This window comes from Heterodontus francisci, chromosome 2 (genome assembly GCF_036365525.1).
Source record: "Heterodontus francisci isolate sHetFra1 chromosome 2, sHetFra1.hap1, whole genome shotgun sequence".
In the NCBI taxonomy this organism is placed as follows: Eukaryota; Metazoa; Chordata; class Chondrichthyes; order Heterodontiformes; family Heterodontidae; genus Heterodontus; species Heterodontus francisci.
In genome coordinates, this window is record NC_090372.1 from 107,066,559 (window position 1) to 107,090,136 (window position 23,578).

General features: G+C 41.8%; 1 protein-coding gene across 12 annotated transcripts in view; it reads right to left on the reverse strand.

Annotated features, from left to right (window-relative positions):
* Positions 1–21,059, reverse strand: part of arl4aa (ADP-ribosylation factor-like 4aa) — a 100,678-nt gene extending 79,619 nt beyond the window's left edge. For 8 of the 12 annotated variants that reach the window (XR_010968664.1, XR_010968662.1, XR_010968663.1 and 5 more), the window contains exon 1: positions 20,620–20,860. Coding sequence is in view for 6 of the 12 variants with exons in the window: in XM_068009472.1 (XP_067865573.1) it covers positions 20,620–20,815 (196 nt within the window). In the remaining 6 variants the exon portion in view is untranslated. The other 4 variants (XM_068009482.1, XM_068009490.1, XR_010968665.1 and 1 more) reach the window with 4 other exon arrangements.
* Positions 21,060–23,578: the final 2,519 nt, after the last annotated feature.

The window sequence follows — 23,578 nt, forward strand, 5'->3', positions numbered from 1 at the left end:
ATGTGTCTTCAATGGTTTCCGAAGCTGGTGAGAACAAGATGAGGGCAGACAGGAGAGATGTTCTCAGTCCATAAGCACATGGCTTTCTGATTTTTCAAACACTCTTGTTGTCTTGCCTTCAAATCTCAACAGCCAGCTAGTCATGTGACTAAAACTGGTCTGACTATTCCTTCTGTGGTTGTGGATTATGCTATCTTAACAGTCAACCTGGAATGTTAGCTCCCCCCACCTTCAACATCTGGTAATCAAGAGTCCATTGTTGGTTGAATGGGTCAGGGCATGGTCCTTTGTCCCTTGTTCCAACAATTGTCTGTTACCATACAAATGGCTTTCCATTCAGGGGCTTGCATGTTAATGTTCATGTGGCAAAATAATGTGTGCCTCAGTCTTGGCAGATGGGGGGTTTGCCTGATCGAGTTAAGTCCTAATTTCAGAGGTAAATGAATCATAGAATGACAGCACAAATGGAGGCCATTTGGCCCATTGTGTCTGTGCTGGCCCTTTGGTACAGCTATCCATTAATCCCATTCCCTATAATCTTTTTCCTTTCGAGTATTTATCCATTTCTGTTTTGAAAATTGCTATTTAATCTGCTTCCACTGCCATTTCAGGCAGAACATTCCAAATTACAACCTGCTGCGTCAATTTACTTTTCCTCATATTGCCTCTGGTTCTTTTGCCAATTACCTGCTATCAATGCACTCTAGATATTGATCCTTCTGCCACTGGAAGTAGTTGCTCCTTACTTACTCGATCAATACCATTGATGATTTTGAACACTTCTACCAAATCTTCTCTTCACCTCCTCTGCTCCAGGAGCAACAACCCATCTTCTCCAGTCCCTCCATATAAATGAAGTCCCTCATCTCTGGTACCATTCCAGTAAATCTCTTCTGCACCTTCTCCAAGGTCTGACATTGTTCCTAAAGTATCATTTCTGGTACTCTATATTTCTTTCCAAATACGATTAACAGCAGATTTATTTTTTTATAAGGAGAGTTTCAAATGCACTTTTGAATCACTTTAATTACCAGTGCAATGAATGCAGACATCTCCTGAACTTGAGAGGGCAAGAGTCAGCTGATGTATAAAATATAAAGACCAGCGGATGCAAATTTCCTGTACCATAACCCTTGACAATATTCCAAAATTAAAAATCAAGATGTGTCATACAAATTATGAACGGAGAATAAACTGCATACTGCTCATCTGGCACAATTACAAATTTGTTGTGAGCTTGTAGGCGTATTAGAAACAAGACATTCAACTAAGCAAGTGGGTGATTAAACTACAATTTTTTCTGCATGGTTTCTGATGTGCATGCTATTTGGTGAACTGCCCAGAACACAGCTATTCTTTCAGCATAAATTATGTCAATTACTATCTGTGCAATATAGAGTAACTGGTCTGCACTGGTTCCTCAGAAGTCACATCGCACCAGTGGTGGAGGGAGTGAATCTTTAACATGGTGGATGGGTGCCAATCAAGCAGGCTGCTTTGGCTGGATGGTGGTTACTTCTTCAGTGTTGTTGGAGCTGCACTCATCAGGCAAGTGGAGAGTATTCCATCAAACTCTTGACTTGTGCCCTGAAGATGGTGGAAAGGCTTTTGGGAATCAGGAGGTGAGTCACCCACCACTGAATACCTAGCCTCTGACTTGCTCTTGTAGTCACAGTATTTATCTGGCGGGTCCAGATAAGTTTCCGGTCAATGGTGACCACCAGAATGTTGATGGTGGAGGATTCAGTGATGGTAATGCTGTTGAATGTCAAGGGGAAATGGTAGAATTTCTCTTGTTGGAGATGGTTATTGCCTGGTACTTGTGTGGCACGAATGTTACTTGCCACTTATCGGCCCAAGCCTGGATGTTGTTCAGGTCTCGCTCCATGCATCCACAGAGTGCTTCATTATCTGAGGAGTTGTAAATGAAACTGAACACTGTGTAATCATCAGCGAACATCCCTATTTCTGACCTTATGACGGAGGGAAGGCCACTTATGAAGCAGCTGAAAATAGTTGGGCCTAAGACACTGCCCTGAGAAACTCCTGCAGCGATGTCCTGGGGCAGAAATGGTTAGCCTCCGATAACTACAACTATCTTCATATCTGCTAGGTATGACTCCAGATCCTTGTTGACTTCCATTTTATTCAGGCTCTTTGCTACCACACTTGGTCAAACAGTGCCTTTAACACCTATGGCATTCAGGTCTTTTGTCTATGTTTGGACCAAGGCTGTAATAGGTATGGAGCTGAGTGGTCCTGGCGGAACCCAAACTGAGCATCGGTGAGCAGGTTATTGGCATGCAAGTCCTATTTGATAACACTGTCGCCAACACCTGCCACACTTTGCTGATAGTTGGGATGGTAATCAGCCAGATGGTATTTGTTCTGCTTTTTGTGTACAGGACATTCCTAGGTAATTTTTCACATTGTCTGGTAGATGCCAATGTTGTAGCTTTATTGGAACAGATTAGCTTGAGCTGTAGCTAGTTCTGGAGCACAAGTCTTCAGGGCTACAGCTGAGATGTTGGCAGAGCCATAGTTTTTGCAGTATCCAGTGCATTCAGCCATTTCTTGATATCACATGGAGTGAATCGAATTAACTAAAGACTGGGTTCTGTGATAGTGGGGTCCTCAGGAAGAGGCAGAAAAGAATCATCCACTCAGCACTTCTGGTTGAAGGTAAATGCTGCAGCACTGTCTTTTGCTCTCAGGTGCTGGGCCCTTCCATTGTTGAGAATGGAAATGTTCATGGAGCCTCCTCCTCCCTTTAGTTCTTTAATTGCCCACCACCATTCGTGACTGGATGTGGCAGGACTGTAGAACTTTGATTTGATCCATTAGTTGTGAGATTGCTGAGCTCTGTCACATGCTGCTTCCACTGTTTACCTTCCCCAGATTAGCACATCATTTTCAAGTAAGCCTGGTGCTGTTCCTGGCATGCTTTTCTACAATCCTTAATGACAATCATGTCTTTATGGTAATGTCGAGTGAGTGATATGCCAGGCTGGTTTCAGATTGTGGTGGAATACAACTCTGCCACTTATGATGGCCCATAGTGCCTCATGGATGCCCAGCTTGATCTGCTAGAGCTGTTCTGAATCTGAATCTAGCACCACACAACACGATGGAGGGTGTCCTCAGTGTCAAGACGGGACTTCATATCCACATGGATTGTTGGGTTTTTACTCCTACTGTCAGAGGTAGATGTGTCTGCGATTTGTGAGGTTTTCAGGTAGGTTTTTCTCCTCGCGTTGATTCTCCCCATCTGCAAGCCCAGTCCTTCAAGACATGGCCAGCTCAGTCAGTAGCAGCGTTACTGAGCCACTCTTGGTGATCAAAGACCCCCACCACGTTCTGTGCCATCAGTGCTTTTTCCAGGTGGTGTTCAACATGGAGGAGTACTGGTTCATCAGCTGAGAGAGGATAGTAGGTGGTAATCAGCAGGTTTCCTTGCCTATATTTGACTTGATGCCATGACATTTCATGGGGTCCGCAGTCTATGTCTCTTCCAACTGTATACCAATATGCTGCTACCTTGCATATTGATAGCCAAAGTATTGGACTCATCTGATAGGTATGATTCTGTGAGCTGGACGAGACTGTGAGACAGCTCTCAATCCTGGAGCAAGTTCCCAAATGTTAGTGAGGTGCATTTTGCGGGGTCAACTGGGTATGTTGTTGTTGTTGTGTCTGAATCCAATGCCTTTTTCGTAGCGGTTTTATACAACTGAGTGGGTTGTGAGACCATTTCAGAAGGCAGCCAAGAGGCAACCACACTGCTTTGGGTCTGGAATCACATATGCCATTGAATAAGGACAATAGGTTTCCTTCCCTAAAGGACATCAGTGAACCAATAGCTTTTTTATTCCAAATTTATTTAATTAACTGAATTCAAATCCATAAACGGCTGTGGTGAAATGTGAACTCATATCTCCGGATTATTTGTCCAAGCCTTCAGTAACCTAACTACTATGGTATAGTACCTACCAATCCTAAATGTCAGAGCTGCAATAGACTGTATTTTACAAAGTTCAGTTACAGCACCAAGTTTACCTTAAATGGATATAGTATTACACCAAAAGCATTTCAGCAATTGTACATTATAAGTATAGACTGCACATGTAATTATATTGTCAAACCATGGAGCACATGACATGTTATATCAGGTTCCTAATAAATGTTAGGAGTCTATAATTTTGCTGGAGACATTACTCTTGCTGTATTTCTTATGTTCATAAGATGAGACAGGAAGAATAGATTCATGTCTAAGAAAAAATCTTGATTAGACCACCCACATAATGTAAAACAAAAACAGGATATTGAGGATGTATATACTATGAATTAACAGCAAGTACTTATGCTACCTGGTAAAAGTATAACATTAACCCATCGCCAGAGGACATTAAAGGAAACAGAGAGAAAAACAAATTTATTGCAATAACATTTCTAGATATCTTCAAAAGTCTATCCTTAAATGCATTAATACCAGCTCATTGTTTAATTACACTTATTCAGTAATCTCCCTACTATTTTGTTAGAATGCAAACTGCATATTACTATCAAATAGAATTAACAGGTAGGTTCAGGAAATCTGCAGGCAACAGTATGTCCCTGACTACTGATGCTCTGGAAGGCCATTGGAGCACATACTATTTGGAAAAAATCTACAGAATAAGTTGAAGATGACTGAACAGCAAACAATTAAGAAAAAATTTGCATTTATTTCGCACTCCCTATGGAGTAACATCACAGCTTATGGAGAAGAGAACTGGACTGTAGCAAGCATAGGCAGGTGGGAAAGATGAAAGATGGAAGAAAAATATAAACATGATTGAAAAGATGGGTTTCTCTTAGTAGAAAAGCAGTTTTGGAAGAACTCTGAAAAGCACAGTAAGGCGGGGGGGGGGGGGGGGGGTGGGGGGGGTGCGGGGGGTGGGGGACAACATTACTGTAGAGTCAACAGAGGGGGTAGGTGAGACTGGAAAAGATCTCTTGGATAAGATGGGTGGAAACCATGGTGGATTTGAAAAGTAGAATCTTGAAGTCAACACATTGGAAACAGGCAGATTGGCAAGGGGTAAAAATAGCTCTAGACAGGTTGTAGTAAAAAGGACTGATCACACGTCACGGTTGAAACAAAACAGCTGCTCATCATGGAAACCTGCATAACCTGGCTGTCCACAGGAAAAAGTAAAAAAGACTGGCACACTTCATAGATAAAACAAAAGGACAGAGATGTGCAGTATTTTGTTTGACAAAAAAACTAGGTACCAGTTCTACATTCAGGAACATATAATGTAACACATCGTTAAACTGATATGATGCTCAATAGCATTTGATAGTTAACTATAGGGCACCTTGCTTGCTCCCAGTGTATATTAGAAAATCGCAAGAACTGGTGGTGAGCAATGTTCACTGCCACCAAAATATGTAATTATTCCCCTCCCCACCACACCACTCTACAAATGAGGTTTCTCAGCAACTTTATTCCTTCTTCAGGCACTGACCATTGTGGGAGGGTAACAGTTCTACAGATTCCGTCTAATACTTCAACCATGTGGAATCTTGGACATGGAGTTCTAATGGCTGATTTTTCATCACAAGAGATATCACGTCCAAGCCCAATTCTGTCCTTACCAGTAGAGATATGATAGCATAGTGGTTATGTTATTAGACTAGTAATCCAGAGGCCTGTACTAATGATCTGGAGACAAGACTTCAAATCTCATCGTGGCAGTTGGGAAATTTAAATTCAGTTAAGTAAATCTGGAATTAAGCTGTGGTGTAATTTGGCAAAAGTAGGCATTCAAGGAGGAGATAGAGAGGTTTCAGAACAAAGAAAAAGTGTTGGACTTCCAAATCTAGACCTCCCTGGATGTCAAAGGTCATGGAGTAGGATAAGAGTACAAGAGTTGGGACATCATGTTACAGTTGTACGTAACGTTGGTTAGGCCTCACTTGGAGTACTGCGTGCAGTTCTGGTCGCCGCACTACAGGAAAGATGTGATTAAGCTAGAGAGGGTGCAGAAAAGATTCACAAGGATGTTGCCTGGTTTGGAGGGCTTGAATTATAAAGAGAGATTAGATAGGCTGGGTCTGTTTTCCCTGGAGCGAAGGAGGCTGAGAGGGGACAAGATAGAGGTATATAAAATTATGAGAGGCATAGATAGGGTAGATAGCCAGAGTCTGTTTCCCATGGTAGGGGTGACTAAAACTAGAGGGCATAGATTTAAGGTGAGAGGGAGGAGGTTTAAAGGGGATCAAAGGGGTAAATTTTTCACACAAAGAATAGTGGGTATCTGGAATGAGCTGCCTGAGGAGGTGGTGGAGGCAGGAACAGTAGCAACATTTAGGAGGCATCTGGACAGGTACTTGAATGAGCAAGGCATAGAGGGATATGAAATTAATGCAGGCAGGTGGGATTAGTATAGATAGGCATTATGATCAGCATGGATGCGGTGGGCCGAAGGGCCTGTTTCTATGCTGTACGACTCTATGACTCCAAGACAAAAAAGGGAAGTTTACATCAGATACAAGCGCTCACTACTGTAGGCAGCCTAGAGGGATATAGAAAGTGTAGGAATGAAATTAAAAAGGAAGTTAGGAAAGAAAAGAAAGGGCACGAAAAATACATAAGTAAAATCAAGGAAAACCCAAAGATGCTTTATAAATACATTCAGAGCATAAAAATAACTAAGGTAAGAGTAGGGCCAATTAGAGACCGAAAAGGAAACTTGTGACTGGAGGCAGAAGACTTGGGCATGGTCCTTCGTGAATACTTTGGGTCTGTTTTCACAAATGGGGGATAATGCAGAAATTATGGTTAAGGAGAAATGTGAAATATTGGATGGGATAAAATATTGTGACAGAAGAACTATTAAGGGGTTTAGCATCTTTTAAAGTGGTTAAGCTGCCAGGCCCAGATGAAATGCATCCCAGGCTTAGAGAAGCAAGGGAGGAAATAACTGAGGCTTTGACCATCATTTTCAAATCCTATCTGACTTCAGGCATGGTGCCACAGTACTGCAGGCTGCTGGTGTTGTACCATTTTTCAAAAAGGAAGGATAGAATGAGTAATTACAAGCCAGTTATCCTAGCCTCAGTGGTGAGCAAATTACTGGAAAAAATTCTGACGGACAGTATAAATCATCATTTAGAAAGGCATGGATTAATCAAGAACAGTCAGCATGGATTTGTTGAGGGAAAAGTGTCCAACTAAATTGATGGAATTTTTTTGAGGAGGTAACAAGGTTGGTCGATGAGGGTGCTGCATTTGATGTAGTCTACACAGATTTTAACAAGACTTTTGTCAAGGTCCAATGTGCCAGACTGGCTAGAAAGGTAAGAGCCCATGGAATCCAAGGCAAGTGGATCCAAAATTGGCTCAGTGACTGGAAGCAAAGTGTAACAGTTGATGGGTATTTTGGTGACCGGAAGGCTGTTTCCAGGGGAGTTCTACAGGGCTCAGTACTGGGTCCCTTGCCGTTCTTGGTATATATCATTGATTTACACTTAAATGGAGGGTCATAATTAAGAAGTTTGCAGATGATACGAATACTAATCGTGTACTTGATAGTGAGGAAGAAAGCTGTAGGACAGGTGGTTAGAAGAATAGCAAATGGAATTCAATCCCGAGAAGGGCGGCACAGTGGCGCAGTGGTTAGCACCGCAGCCTCACAGCTCCAGCGACCCGGGTTCAATTCTGGGTACTGCCTGTGTGGAGCTTGCAAGTTCTCCCTGTGTCTGCGTGGGTTTCCTCCGGGTGCTCCGGTTTCCTCCCACATGCCAAAGACTTGCAGGTTGATAGGTAAATTGGCCATTATAAATTGCCAAAAATTGCCTAGTATAGGTAGGTGGTAGGGAAATATAGGGACAGGTGGGGATGTGGTAGGAATATGGAATTAATTAGTGTAGGATTAGTATAAATGTGTGGTTGATGGTCGGCACAGACTCGATGGGCTGAAGGGCCTGTTTCAGTGCTGTATCTCTAAACTAAACTAAAAGTGTGAGGTAATGCATTTGGGGAACAAACAAGGCAAGGAAATACATAATAAATGGTAGAATAACGAGAGGTGTAGAAAAGCAGAGGGGCCTTCGAGTGCATGACCACAGATCCCTTAAGGTAGGACAGGTGGTTAAGATGGCATACTGGATACTTTCCTTTATTAGCCAAGCCATAAAATTCAAGAGCAGGGAGGTTATGCTAGAACTCTATAAAGCACAAGTTAGGCCACAGCTACCCAACTATGCACAATTCTGGTCACTGCATTCCAGGAAGGATGTGAACACACCAGAGAGGATACAGAGGAGACTTACAAGGATATTGCCAGAATGGACAATTTTAGCTATGCGGAAAGATTGGTTAGGCTGGGGTTGTTTTCTTCGGAACAGAAGAGGCTGAGGGGATATTTAATTGAGGCATCTAAAATTACGAGGGGCCCAGACTGGGTAGGAAGGACCTATTTTCCTTAGCAGAAGTCAATAACAAAGGGGTGTAGATATAAAGTAATGAGTAAAGTAAGAAGGATTGGAGGAGAGTTGAGGAGATTGTTTTTCACCCAGAGGGTGGTGGGGTGTGGAACTCAATGCCTGAAACAGCAGTAGAGGTAGAAATGCTCATCATGTTTGAGAATACTTAGATATTGTTATGACTGAGGTGGGAACAATGCACCGTCAGTTCAATCCCATGACTCCACAGGTCGCAGCATATTATTAAAGTTTTACACCCAACCGGAAAAACAGCCAAATTAAACACTCTAGTAACCCCCAGAATAAAACAGACTAAACCAGATATCTTTAGACAACAACAAATTAACTATTAAAACTAAATCTTAAACACTATTAAGATAAACCTATATCTAAAGACCTTATTACTTATTTTAATCTAACTCCCCCATTCACACACATACACTCAAATATCACGGTTAACCAGTTTCTTGTAAAAAAATATGCTTTTAAAAATTAGCTGTTTCTTAAGAATAAATAAATAAGTCTTTGTGGGTTACATTCCTGATGAATGAGGTATTCTAATGTGAAAATAATCAAATGCTACTCGAGGTCTCCACACGGATTTGATGAAATAGTCTCTTCAGTAGATAGACATTCAAAACACTTAGGCTGCAGCAGGTATCAAGACCACCGGTGAATTCCAGAAAATATAATCAGTCAGGAGAGATTCAATCTTGAAGCAAACACTTCCTGGCTCGGATGTGAAGAAAAGGAGTTTTGCTACCTTCAACAATTCAAAATTGTCTCTTCAAAAAAGGCTTTCTTTCCCTGAGGCAATTAATTCAGCCTATAGCTCCTTGTAGAATTTCTGCTGGGAAAGAATAGACAGCTCTTTCCTTCAACACGCTTTCTGGGGAGTCTCTCAAAACAAACTGGGTCAGACTGGTTTTTGCCAGTTTTAGAGTCAAATCAAAACATTATACCATGTGGCCTCTCTCTCCTGCTGTGGCCTAGGTTAACAAGTGCAGCTGACACACTACCTCACAAATCCAGAAGCTTCTCTTTCTCTCTTGGTCTTAAAGGTGCACTGTTTTTAACAGTTCTTAAAGGCACAGTTTTAATCAGAGGAGAAAATAAATACGGTTCAGTGAATAGGAAGGGCCTATTTTCCTTCACAAAGGTCAATAACAAGGGGGTATAGATTTAAAGTAATAAGTAAGGATTGGAGGAGAGTTGAGGAGAAATTTTTTTAACCCAGAGGGTGTCGGGAGGGGGTGGGTGGGGTGGTGTTCTGGAACTCAATGCCTGAAAGGACGGTAGAGGTAGAAATGTTCATCGCGTTTAAAAATACTTGGATGTGCACTTGAAGTGTCGTAACCTACAGGGCTGTGGACCAAGAACTGGAAAGTGGGAAAAGACAGGATAATTTTTTTTTGGCTAGCACAGACACAATCTGTAATATAACTTTTCTATGTTTCTAAAAAGCTAGTATCAGTAATGGCATCCATGAAAACTACCAGATCATTAAAAACCTCATGAAGTCTCACGGCATTAGGTCAAACATGGGCAAGGTATCCTCCTACTGATTGCCACTTGCTCTTAATTAATGAATCAGTACTCCTCCATGTTGAGGACCACTTGGAAGCAGTACTAAGGGTAGCAAGGGGACAAAATGCTCTCTGGTGGGGAACTTCAATGTCTATCACCAAAAGTGGCTTGGTAGCACCACTATTGACTGAGCTGGCCAAGTCCTGAAGGACATAGCTGCAAGACTGGACCGTCAGTAGTTGGAGAACTAACACTGGGGTGGGGGGTGGGGGCAAAACATACTTGACCTCGCTCTCACCAATCTGCATCCATCCATGACAGTACTGGTAGGTGTTAGGACCAGGTGAGAAAGGTGCCTAGGGGTCCCTCTCAGCCTTCACCTGGTCTTACCAAAATAGGGTTTAATTTTAAATACACTGTTTTTTAGCTCCCCTTGGTGAATCCTTGTTCACCACTTTCCAATTATAAGGCAAATAAATCAGCACAAACAGGCTTTCTTAGGTTTAAAGAAGAAAATTTGAAATTTATTAAACTTAAACTCTAATTAGGTTGACGCCTATGGATACACAATGCGCCCATGCTAGCATGCATATGCGATATACATATGCAAATAGAGACAGAAAAGAAGAAAAAAATAAAGTGGAAAAGTTTGAGGCAATATCTGAAGAGTTTTTATTATGGTTCTTTGAACTCACTGTAGAGTCCTTGATTGTAAGCAGATCTTGCTTTTTGTTGGGGCCCAGTATTCTTCTTAAACCTCGTTCACTGTAGGAGACTTTTCTCTCTTGGGGTTCACATGTCTTCAGTGGATTCAGAGGCTTGTGAGAAAGAGATGGGAGCAGACAGGAGAGAGATCTTCTCAGTCCAGGAGCAAACAGACTTTCTGCCTAAACTGTTCATACAAATTCAAAAAAACTCAGGTTGCCCAGCAAGTTAGTCATGTCCATTAGTGTATTCGCCCATCTTAGCAGTCAACCTGGAATGCGAGCTCCCCCACCTTCAACGTCTGGTGATCAAAAGTCCATTGTGGGTTGAATGTGTCAGGGAATGGCTGCTTTGTCCTTCCAAACTGTCTGTTTATATGCAAATGTCTTTTCCAGCCACGGCTGATCTGTTTAACAAGTCCTGTCTTCACTCCAGTGAAAAATTAATATCAATGTTAATGACAAAATTAATATGCCTCATGCTTGGCAGGTGGGGGCCTAGCATGACCATAGGAATGGCTACTGCACAGTCCTTGTGGAGACAAAGTTTCATTTTCATATTGAGGACACCCTCCTTCATATTATGGCACTATCACTACGCTAAATGGGTTAGATTCAGAACAGATCTTGCAGTTACACCACACAGACTGCAACAGTTCGAGAAAGCAGTTCACTATCAACCTCTCAAGGGAAATTAGGCTTGGGTAGTAAATGCTGACTTTGCCAGACACCCACATCCCATGAACGAATCAAAAAAAAGAGAACATATATATGCATCTTCTAACAGGGCATTTCCAGTTACTAGCTTGCTGTTCAAGAGTGTGAACACCATTAGTTTAATTGCCTCTGGGCTAAGGAGGGGAGTGTCCAATTAGACCACCTCTTACAACCCCCCTGGTTGACCTCACTTAATTCACTACAGACCAGGAATTGAACTTGGGAATTTACAGTCAGTACAGCTGAGTTACATATTGCCTTTACTCCCCAAGTCACATTGATTTACTTAACGATTCATTAGAGACTGAAGGACAGATTTTTGGGCCATAGCTAAATTTTGGTCCAACATATCTAGAAATGAATACAAAGCCACATGCAATTTTCTCAGACTATATTGCAGCTTCTTCCTTAGCTTTATGCCTGAAGCCAACTTAATGATGGGGGTAGGGGAGGGAGGATTCTAGTGCTAAGCAAAAATGGAGAAAATCAATGTGGTGGAACATCATGATCAAAATGACAGAACAGCACAGCCTACAGCAAAGTAGGTTTTATTTTATAGTTACCTGAAAGTAAGGCTGAGGTATAAAAGGGCTGAAAGACTTTCAAAGCCACTGGCAATGACATGTTTGTGCACAACTCTTGCCACTGCATCAGTGGTTGCTTCAAAGCCCATGGAGGCAGAACTCCTCAGACAAATCCAGATAAGTGCAACTGTTTGTGGTTGGGAGTAACATGAAAAGTATAGAGTCCTCCTTTCGTGCAACCTCCCTTCTCGGTATCTGTTGCTCCTTTCCTTCCTCCCAAAATATTTAAGTTGTTGAACTCCCACAGGAAATTCAGTGTTTCCATCTCTCAAACCACAACAATGTCAGAACACATACCACAAAGCCTTCAAAATAAGGTCACCAAAATTAAAAAGGGGACGGGGAAAAACACAAAGCATTAGTTTTGACTTCCACGTTCCTTTTAAGTTTTCACTTTCCTATAACAGACTGACTGTTCATAGGCGTGTACGGTCTAGGTTCAACAAAAACACTGGGAAATACTAGGAACATTGATGTAACTTTCTCCCATTAAAATTAAGTTTCCATTGCTGTTCAAAATGAAACCAATTTGTGCCTTTATGTCTGCAGAATGGAAGCCAAAAATCAGAACATATTAATTCCCAGAAATGGTGTTTACATGATGTACAGAGAACCGCTCTGCTGCTAGTGCAATTTGTATACAGCTTAAAATCAACAGTAAAATAAGCTTAGAAAAACACTGAATTCAGATTTTCAGTTGTCATATATCAGTTCCAGAAAAAAAGTTTCCATCATGTGCTAGTGTGAGAGTAAGAATAGGAGGATATGGTAAATGAATGCGTGGCTGAACAGCTGGTGTAGGCAGGAGGGCTTCAGCTACCGAGATCACTGGGATCTCTTCTGGTGCAGAAGTGGCCTGTACAAGAGGGATGGGTTGCATCTGAATTGGAAGGGGACCAATATCCTTGCAGGCAGGTTTGCTAGTACTACTCGGGAGGGTTTAAACTAGTCTTGCAGGGGGGTGAAACCTAAAGTAGTAGTCTCTCAGATGAGATAGTTGAGGCAAATGTAGAGGTTAAAGCAAGTCCAGTAGGCAGGCAGGACAGGGAGCGTGGAAGGTATGGTAGGCTACTCTGCATTTACTTTAATGCAAGCAGCCTTACAGGTAAGGCAAGATGAACTCAGAGCATACATGGGATTGTGATATCATAGCTATTACAGAAACGTGGTTGAGGGATGGGCAGGACTGGCAGCTCAATGTTCCAGGTTACCGATGCTTCCGGCGTGACAGAGGTGGAGGTAAGAGAGGAGGGGGAGTTGCACTATTAAGGAGGACATCACGGCAGTAGGGAGAGAGGATATCCCGGGGTGGTCCAGCGAGGCCATATGGGTAGAACTTAAAAATAGGAAAGGGATGATCACTTTGATAGGATTATACTATAGGCCCCCCAATAGTCAGAGGGAAGTGGAGGAGCATATATGTAGGGAAATCACAGATAGGTGTAGGAATTATAGGGTTGTAATAGTAGGTGATTTTAACTTGCCTAATATTGACTGGGACTGCCTTAGTGCCAAGGGATCGGATGGGGAAGAATTTATTAAGTGTGTCCAGGATAGTTTTCTGAACCAGTATATGGACGGCCCTACTAGAGAAGCAGCTACACTCGACCTCCTCTTAGGAAATGAGGATGGGCAAGTGGTTGATGTGTCAGTGGGGGAGCTCTTTGGGACCAGTGACCATAACTCTATTGCTTCAGATAGTTATGGAAAAGGATAGAACTGGTCCTCAGGTTGAAGTCCTAAATTGGGGGAAGGCTAATTTCGATGGCATCAGACAGGAACTCTCAAAAGTTGAATGGGAGAGGCTGTTTACATGTAAAGGGACATCTGGCAACTGGGAGGCTTTTAAAAGTGAGATAGGAAGAGTTCAGGGCCAGCATGTTCCTGTTAGATGGAAAGGCAAGGCTGGCAAGTTTAGGGAACCTTGGTTGACGAGGGATATTGAGGGTCTGGTCAGGACAAAGAAGGAGGCATATGTCAGGTATAGGCAGCTGGGATCAAGAGAGCCCCTCGAGGAGCGTAGGGGATGTAGGAGTACACTTAAGAAGGAAATTAGGAGGGCGAAAAGGGCCCTTAAGATTTCCCTGGCAGATAAGATAGAATCTTTTAGGATTCTCCTTTTTAAGTATATTAAAAGTAAAAGGGTAGCTAGGAAGAGAGTAGGTCCCCTTAAGGATCAATGTGGTAATCTATGTGTGGAGCCACAGGAAATGGGCAAGGTCTTAAATGAATATTTCTCGTTTGTATTTACCGTGGAGGTCATGGAAGCTAGTGAGTTCAAGGAAGGGAACAGCGATATCCTGGAGCATATCAACATTACAAAGGAGGTGTTAGAGGTTTTGAAGTGCATTCAGATGGATAAATCCCCAGGGCTTGACCAGGTGTATCTGAGGATGCTATGGGAAGCAAGGGAGGAGATTGCTGGGGCCCTGGCAGAGATTTTTGTATTATCATTAGCCACGGGTGAGGTACCGGAAGACTGGAGGATAGCTAATGTTGTGCCTTTATTTCAGGGCAGCAGGGAGAAGCCAGCGAACTACAGGCTGGTGAGCCTTACATCAGTGGTAGGAAAGTTATTGGAAGGGATTCTGAGAGACAGGATTTACATGCATTTGGAAAGGCAAGATCTAATTAGGGATAGTCAGCATGGCTTTGTGCGTGGGAAATCATGTCTCACGAATTTGATTTGAGTTTTTTGAGGAGGTGACCAAGAGGATTGACGAGGGCAGGACGATGGACATTATCTGCATGGACTTTAGCAAGGCCTTTGACAAGGTCCCGCATGGTAGACTGGTCAAGAAGGTTTGAACACATGGGATCCAGGGTGAGCTAGCCAATTGGATACAAAATTGGCTTGGTGATAGGAGGCAGAGGGTGGTAATGGAGGGTTGTTTTTCAGATTGGAGGCCAGTGACCAGTGGTGTGCCGCAGGGATCAGTGCTGGGTCCTCCGTTGTTTGTAATATATATTAACAACTTGGATGTGAATGTAGGGGGCATGATTAGTAAGTTTGCAGATGACACCAAAATTGATGGTATAGTGGACAGTGAAGGAGGTTGTCTAAGGTTACAACAGGATATAGATAAACTGGGAAAGTGGGCAAGGGATTGGCAAATGGAATTTAATGCAGACATGTGTGAAGTCATGCATTTTGGGAAGTTAAACCAGGGCAGATCATATACAGTGAATGGCAGAGCCCCAGGGAGTGCTGTTGAGCAGAGACACCTTGGGGTGCATGTACATAGTTCCATGAAAGTGGCAACACAGGTAAGACAGGGTGGTGAAGAAGGCGTATGGCATGCTTGCCTTCATCGGCTGAGGGACTGAGTACAAGTGTTGGGACATCATGTTACAGTTGTACATAACGTTGGTTAGGCCTCACTTGGAGTACTGTGTGCAGTTCTGGTCGCCGCACTACAGGAAAGATGTAATTAAGCTGGAGAGGGAGCAGAAAAGATTCACAAGGATGTTGCCTGGTTGGGAGGGCTTGAGTTATAAAGAGAGATTGGATAAGCTGAGTCTATTTTCCCTGGAGCAAAGGAGGCTGAGAGGGGACATGATAGAAGTATATAAAATTATGAGAGGCATAGATAGGGTAGATAGCCAGAGTCTGTTTCCCATGGTAGGGGTGACTAAAACTAGAGGGCACAGGTTTAAGGTGAGAGGGAGGAGGTGTAAAGGGGATCAAAGGGGTAAATTTTTCACACAACAATAGTGGGCATCAGGAATGAGCTGGCAGAGGAGGTGGTGGAGGCAGGAACAGTAGCAACATTTAAGAGGCATCTGGACAGGTACTTGAATGAGCAAGGCATAGAGGGATATGGAATTAATGCAGGTAGGTGGGATTAGTATAGATAGGCATTATGGTCGGCATGGACGCGGTGGGCCGAAGGGCCTGTTTCTATGCTGTACGACTCTTATCATCTTGTAATTCCAATATATTTTGAAAAGCTTTTGGAAAATAAGTGTCATTTTAGATGGTTCTACAGTCTGACCAGATGCATTTCACAAAGTGTGAATCTTTCTTTTCCCAATCTGACTTGAAGTAAAAAAAACGATTCTCATTTCACAGAGTTGTTACCATCTCCTAACTTAACAGTTACAAAATAAACAAATCTGCTGTTGTAAAAAAAAATTAACTTTGTAAGACTTTTTAATTGTTGCCAAAGTGTTTTGAACTGAAAACGCTGACATGATTTATTCAGAGTTTTATTTATTAAGATCCAACACTTATATAAATATAAAGAATTTTTCCAATCTATCAGTGACAGCAATGCCACTAGTGCAGGTGGTAAACACATAACCAGAGACAGATCCATTAGAAGTCATTCAATTCTTAAAACAGGCTATTAAAACAGATGTTACACAAAGCTATTGATCTTTAATGAACACTAAAGTGCATTTCTTGAAGCCACTGTCCAAGTCAAACAGAAGATATTTACAGTGTCAGAATTTGTACAGTAAAATATTGACAGTCTTATTTAAATCAAAGGAAGTTTTACCATCCAGATGCAAGGTCTTTGGAGATAGAAAACAGACAGTTTGTAATAGCATCCATTACATTTTTCCTTTTAAGACTTCAATGTCAGATCAATTGGTTTGCTTTTTTTTGCAAGTGATCAGGTTTAGTAATGATGAATATAATCATAATGAATTGGCCTGCCTTTTTGAATTATGGAAAACACTGGAAGTAAACAAGCTATATAACCTGCAACATACTGCAAAGTTCTGTGCAGGCCATAAATTGACTTTTTCATGCCAGGGGTATTCTCTGCATTCAATAGAGCACCCAGGTTTCAATTCACTTTGAATGTGTGAAAACTTGAACACTTAAGTGTTCACACAAGATTCTGTGCTTTTATACACATGAAAAGCGAATGTTCTCCTCAGCAATTTACATGCAAGTGCAGGACTCCAATACCTTTCAAATCTAATAAGGAGAGGGGAACAATAAGTAGGAAATATCAAATGCATATTTACAAAAAAAAGTTTCAGGAATTTATAGGTTTATTCTAACTTAAATAGAACTATTGGAGAAAATTGTAATCGAGTAATATTCTTCAACCTAGGTAGGATACAAAAATTTAGCCATTCCACATCTTCACTAAACAGTAATCCACTCTTAATGTGGCTTTTTTTTTTTTAGGTGAAGAACTCTGGTTACAGGTTGAAGAAATTTGCTCAGAATAATCTATGGACACACTGGCCTACATTTTCAATTTTTAAAATCAACAATAACCCATTTTAAACAAATGAGTTAGTGTCAGCGTTCCAATTATAACATCTAGATCACTATCTTTTGCCTTCAGCAAATATAATAAAAAAGCTCACCAAATTTTAAGCGTTCTTGATTTCATACTTGCAATATGAAGAATATAGTCATACAATAAGAAAATTCAACTGATGGTGTAACTCGGTTTTAAATATTGTATAACTTCTTCTAGCTTGCTCACATACAGAATGACAAACTCTTCAATAAATTACTAGTTGAGAAAAAACCTGCTGTGGTCTTACATACATCTTGTATACGAAGAACATTCAACTCAAAAAAAGCTGCACATGAATTTGGAATAACTCAGGATTTTCAGATCTGTATATTCTGTGCGCACTCATCTAAATTACAGTCACTATGCAAACTAGGTTTGGTTGCTAGTCAGTTGCAGTTTCATTAGAATGGTACCATCCCTTTATGAGGCCAGAATACAAATAACCTTATTTTCAGCCAGAATAGCTGCATATTCAAAACTTTCTCTAATTCTTCATTAATGAGACTGCTAACCACCTGCGAATGTGGCTACTTTTAAATTAATACTAATCATATGGCCTGAGAATTTTACAACCTTTAAAGAAAATGAAATCTGAACAAGTTCCCCCGCACATATAGAAACTCGTAAAAAGATGGCACCAAATACTACAATTAATGGCAATGCTGCCCTAAACAATGTAAATTTTACAGTTGGCAACATATGCAGGACTAAATTTCTTTAGGTTCTACCACATCTCAAGTCACGGCTTATATACGGTATAAAGTCTACCTCCCCAATGTTAACACTGCTTAGAAATGAGGCTTCACAGCAACTTGAATGTGAATGTCAGTAACAAGAACATATTAACATGTGATTGCTACATTCCTGTGTCTATTAAAAAAAACCTTCAGTACACAAGGTTCAAGGTCAGTTTAACAGTGTTCCAGGTTTTCCCTTCTGCCCCACCCCACCCCCCCAATCAGCGATCTCCAGTTCTGACACTGTGCATTATCCACTGAATTAAGAGATACATGCTTGCCAACAACCCTAACACTACAGATAATATAGGTGGAGCATTTTGCGTCTGCCTTTTCTTTAATACCAGTAGCAACTCATTTTAATTAGTCTTTGACCATTATCTAGCCAAAGACAAAGATAACGAACAGCAATAAACTGCTTCCTTAAACTTCCCTTACACTATCAAAAACAGAAGAGCACTTAAACATTTTTAAAACTATAATAATTTGTAGCAGCCATTTCTTCCAAGTAATTTTGGTAAATATTCCTTATATTGCAATAGTTCACATCCAAATATTTTCAGTGTCCAATTGGCCTAAAAATTATAGTATTGTGCTGTAGCAGGTACCTGGGCTTTCAGGCCTAAAAATGGAACACATGACTTACACACAAAAACACAACCAGCCATTAAAAGGTCGATGAGTATAAAAGAAAATACTACAGACTTGGATATATTTTGGTCAAACTATAAAGGATGCTGACAGTTTCATGCCAGTATAACTGCTCTCCATACTTAATTCATCGTATCCACTCTCCGCTGTGATCCCACTAACAAAGTCTGCCTTGGGTATCACTAGAGTTGCATTTTCAACATAAACTTTGTCAAGAGACTACAGGTGTAATGACCAGTGTAGAAACATTTCAACCTTGAAAAATACAAAGTATCATCAGCTGTTGACTATCATCTCTTCTTTTTTTGCTGTTTCAACATCTTTCGCCTCTTGATGATCATTTCGTAAAGTTTTTCCAGTCCTTCTCTAAGCCCATCTCCTATTATGGCACAGGTAGGTTGAAGGTGCCATGGGGTAGAGGAACTTAATTCACTCAAAGCCAAAAGTTTCTCCACTTCACAGAGAGAGAGGCAGTTCCTGAGATCTTGTTTGTTGGCAATCAAAAGCACAGGCACTCCTTGGTTCTCAGAGATCCTGGTTATTTTATGCAATTCAGTTTTGGCTTCTTCCATCCTTTCCACATCTACTGAGTCTACCACAAAGATAATGCCATCTGTGCAGCGAGTGTAAGATTTCCAGAGTGGTCTCAGTTTCTCTTGACCACCTACGTCCCAGAAATGGAAAGTCACTGCTTTTGAGTTACCCAAAGTCACTTTGATTTTTTCAGTATTAAATCCTTTTGTTGGAACAGTGTTGACAAATTCATTAAACTGTAATCTGTACAAAACTGTAGTTTTGCCAGCACAATCCAAACCCAGAATAACTATGTGGAGAGACTGAAAAGATGGGAAGTTTGATAAAATAGGAGTTTGATCTGAAAGTCCATTACCCATCTCGGATTGGAGGGAAAAGTGAAATGCAGATGTCCACACTGAAAGACTACCTCAGTTCCAAATATTGCTGATCATTCCAGTCTGCAACTACGAGAATCCACTGCAGCTTAAATATTAATTATATCTAAATAAAATAAAATAAAATAAAATACACGTATTACATCGATACATAATATACAAAGTACATTAGTGAGAAAAACACAAATGGTTGTGTATTACTCAATACTTAGGTCACATCTAGTAGGAAAAGATCCCAGCTTCCTTTTACCAGGTCAGATGATGCATTCAGGATTTTAAAAACGTTCTAAAACACGGTGTTCTAATACACTGAACTAAGCGTATACAGTAGATACACTGCAGTAAGTTTTATTTAAGTCCCGAATAGAACTGCACTCTAAATCCAGACTAACCCCGCAACCATGGCCAGGTTGGTTGTGTTACTCAAACCATACTGGGCGAAAACAGATCTCCACTTCAAAACAGACTGAAAGTTAATACTCCGTTCATTTGACAAGACTGTGCTCAGTTACTTCAAGTGTCCGCCCTAACAAACCTAACACAGGAAAATCAAATCCCTGAAGTCACGGAACACGCAAACCGACAACGTTGAAATATAAATGAACCCAACAGTTGTAAACTATTTGCATTGCGTACATTGACATTTTCCAAGTGTGGCTTCTATTAAAAATGCCGGGCTATTTTAGCTGCTGCACTTTCATGCAACTGCAAAGTTACAACCACCCCGACCTGCCCGATAAACCCTCAAGACGCACAAAGAAACTTCAGAATCCCTTTATTAAACCAACTGCAACAAAATTAAAGCCACAGCAACAAATTTGCTCAGGTTCTCCGTTCACCTTGCTCAACCCAGGATTAAAAACAAAAATTAGCCAAGTCAGCCACAAGCAACAAATGCGAACCTTTTGTTTTGCCATTTATACATTTCTTTCCACCTCACATAAAAATCAAATCGTTTAAAAATTACCGCATTACCAACTTATTTATATTCATATAAAAAAATCGCATCTCTCACTCTGATCTTCCACACATCACAACCTGCAGCTTACGATTCAACAAGTCTTGGAACCGCAACACTACATTCAGGCTGCCCCAACCGCAGCTTCCACTGTAAACAATTTTGTGAACGCGAGTAACTGCGATCCAGACTGAACCTTCAGCCTGTTCTACATTTGGGAGTTGGGCCCGATCACACTCGATAAGCGAAACTAATTCCATTTTCATCAGCCGGATAACTTTTAACATGATAAACCCACTAGACGCTGGCCTCCCCGCCCAAATACTCCTTAAATGAAACACACACCCTGAAACGCGACTGCTCAGATTATCATGCACGGCTCACTTGATGTACACTTACAGCTCGTTTCAGACGGCTGCAGACAGACGCTGTATGTATACAAGTTTTATATATATGGACACAATGTACATTGTCCGCTAACTCCAGCCAGTCTCATCACACTGTACGCGCGGCTGGAACCCAACCCCGACTGAATGCTGCAGCGCCAACATTCCCCCCAAGCCCCGCCCCCCGCTCCGCGTTCATTGGCTCCTCCACTCAACCCCTGGTTTTACATTTCAAAAACAGTACCACCCCCCCGTCCCCTCTCCCGCGTTGTCATTGGCTCACACTGGAGTCAATCATATCATCAGCGCCACCCCCCACGTCCCGCCCCTCACCCGCGACAACTTTCAACCAACGGCGAAATCAGGACGAAATTAGGCTGATGCAGGTGCCGAATTCAAACAGAGAGAAATGAACCCGACACAAATTCTATTTTATTTCTCAAAACAACAATCAAATCTACAGATCCATAGATGAGACAAATATCTTACCCTAAAAGAGCTGGTAACAGCAGGCTACAAATACCGTTGCTCCTCGCGTGCTACATTAACGGCTCAATCTCGGCTGCTCCTCGCGTGCTCCGTTAACGGCTCTGCGGCGACACCTCGCGGCCCCGCGAACCGACTACACGTCACATGAGGAAACTTATTTTGTTTCCCTAATTTGATTGGCTGGGTGTTTACTGGTAACCAGGAGACCGTAAACAGAATGATATTTTGAAAAAAACTAAAGCAAAATACTGCAGGTGCTGGAAATCTGAAATAAAAACAGAAATGACTCAAAGGTTCAGCGATCCGAAATGTTAACTCTGTTTCTGTCTCCACAGATGTTGCCAAACCTGCTGAGTATTTCCAGCATTTTCTGTTTTTTTGTTGGAAAAAAAATGCCTGGTGTAGTACCAGTGAGGCCCAAGAGGGAAGAAGAGGAGGAGGGGGGAGAAGAGGGGAGAGAAGTAGGCAGGGGTGAGGGAGGAGAGGGGAAGAGGAAAAGGAAGGGAGGGGTGGAATACAGGAGCAGGAGAAAGCCATTCAGCTCCTTGAGCCTCCATAATTCAATCAGATTGTGGCTGATCATCTACCTCAACGCCACTTTCCCATGCTATCCCCATATCCTTTGCTGTCATTAGTATCCACATATCCATCGATTTTGGTCTTGAACATGCTCAATGATTGAGCTTCCACAGCCCTCTGGGGTAGAGAACTCCAAAGATTCACCACCCTCTGAGTGAAGAAATTCCTCCTCAACTGAGTCTTAAATGGCCTGCCCCTTATTTTGAGACTATGTCCCCTGGTTCGAGACTCAGCAATCGGAGGAATCATCCTATCCACATATACCCTGCCATGCCCTGTAAGAATTTTGTAAGTTTCAATGAGATTACCTCTCATTCTTCGAAACTCTTGAGAATACAGCCCCAGTTTCCTCAATCTCTCCTCACAAGACAATCTCACCATCTCAGGGATTAGTCTGGTGAACCTCTGTTGCACTCCCTCAATGGCAAGCATATCCTTCCTGAGATGAGGAGACCAAAACTGTACACAACACTCCAGGTGCGGTCTTACCAAGGCACTATACAACTGCAGCAAGACTTCTTTACTCCTATACTCAAAATCCCCTCGCGATGAAGGCCAATGTTACATTTGCCTTCTTAATTGCTTGCTGCACCTGCATGCTAGCTTTTAGTGACTCATGAACAAGGACATCCAAGTCCCTTTGGACATCAACACTTTTCAACCTCTCACCATTTAAGAAATACTCTGTCTTTCTGTTTTTTTCTGCCAAAGTGGATAACTTCACACTTATTCACATTATATTCCATCCGCCCTGTTCTTGCCCATTCACTTCGCCTGTCCAAGTCCCCTTGATGCCTCCTTGCATCCTCCTCACAACTTACATTCCCACTTAGTTTTGTGTCATCAGCAAATTTAGAAATATTACATTAGGTCCCCACATCCAAGTCATTTATATCGATTGTGAACAGCTGTGGCCACAGCATTGATCCTTGCAGTACCCCACTTGTAACAGCCTGCCAACCTGAGAATGACCCCTTTATTTCTACTCGCTGTTTTCTGCCTGCTAACCAATGCTCAATCAATGCCAATATATTACCCCCAATCTTTACTATCCTCCTGTGTGGGACATTATCAAAAGCCTTCTGAAAATCCAAATACACCACCTAGAAGAACAAGGGCAGCAGATGCATGGGAATGCCACCACCTGCAAGTTCCCCTACAAGTCACACACCATCCTGACTTGGAACTATATCACCGTTCCTTCCCTGTTGCTGGGTCAAATTCATGGAACTCCCTTCCTAATAGCTCTGTGGGTGTACCGACCCCACAAAGACTGCAGCGGTTCAAGAAGGCAGCTCACCACCACATTCTCAAGCGTAATCAGGGGTGGACAATAAATGCTGGCCTGGCCAGCGATGCCCACATCCCATGAAACAAATTAAAAAAAAATCCACTAGTTCTCCTTTATCTATGCTACAAGTAATGTCCTCAAAAAGCTCCAACAGGTTTGTCAAACATGATTTCCCTTTCATAAATCCATGTTGACTCTGCCCAATCATATCATTATTTTCTAAGTGTCTAGTTGTCATATCCTTTATAATAGATTCTAACATTTTCCCTACTACTGACGTCAAACTGACAGTCTGTAGTTCCCCG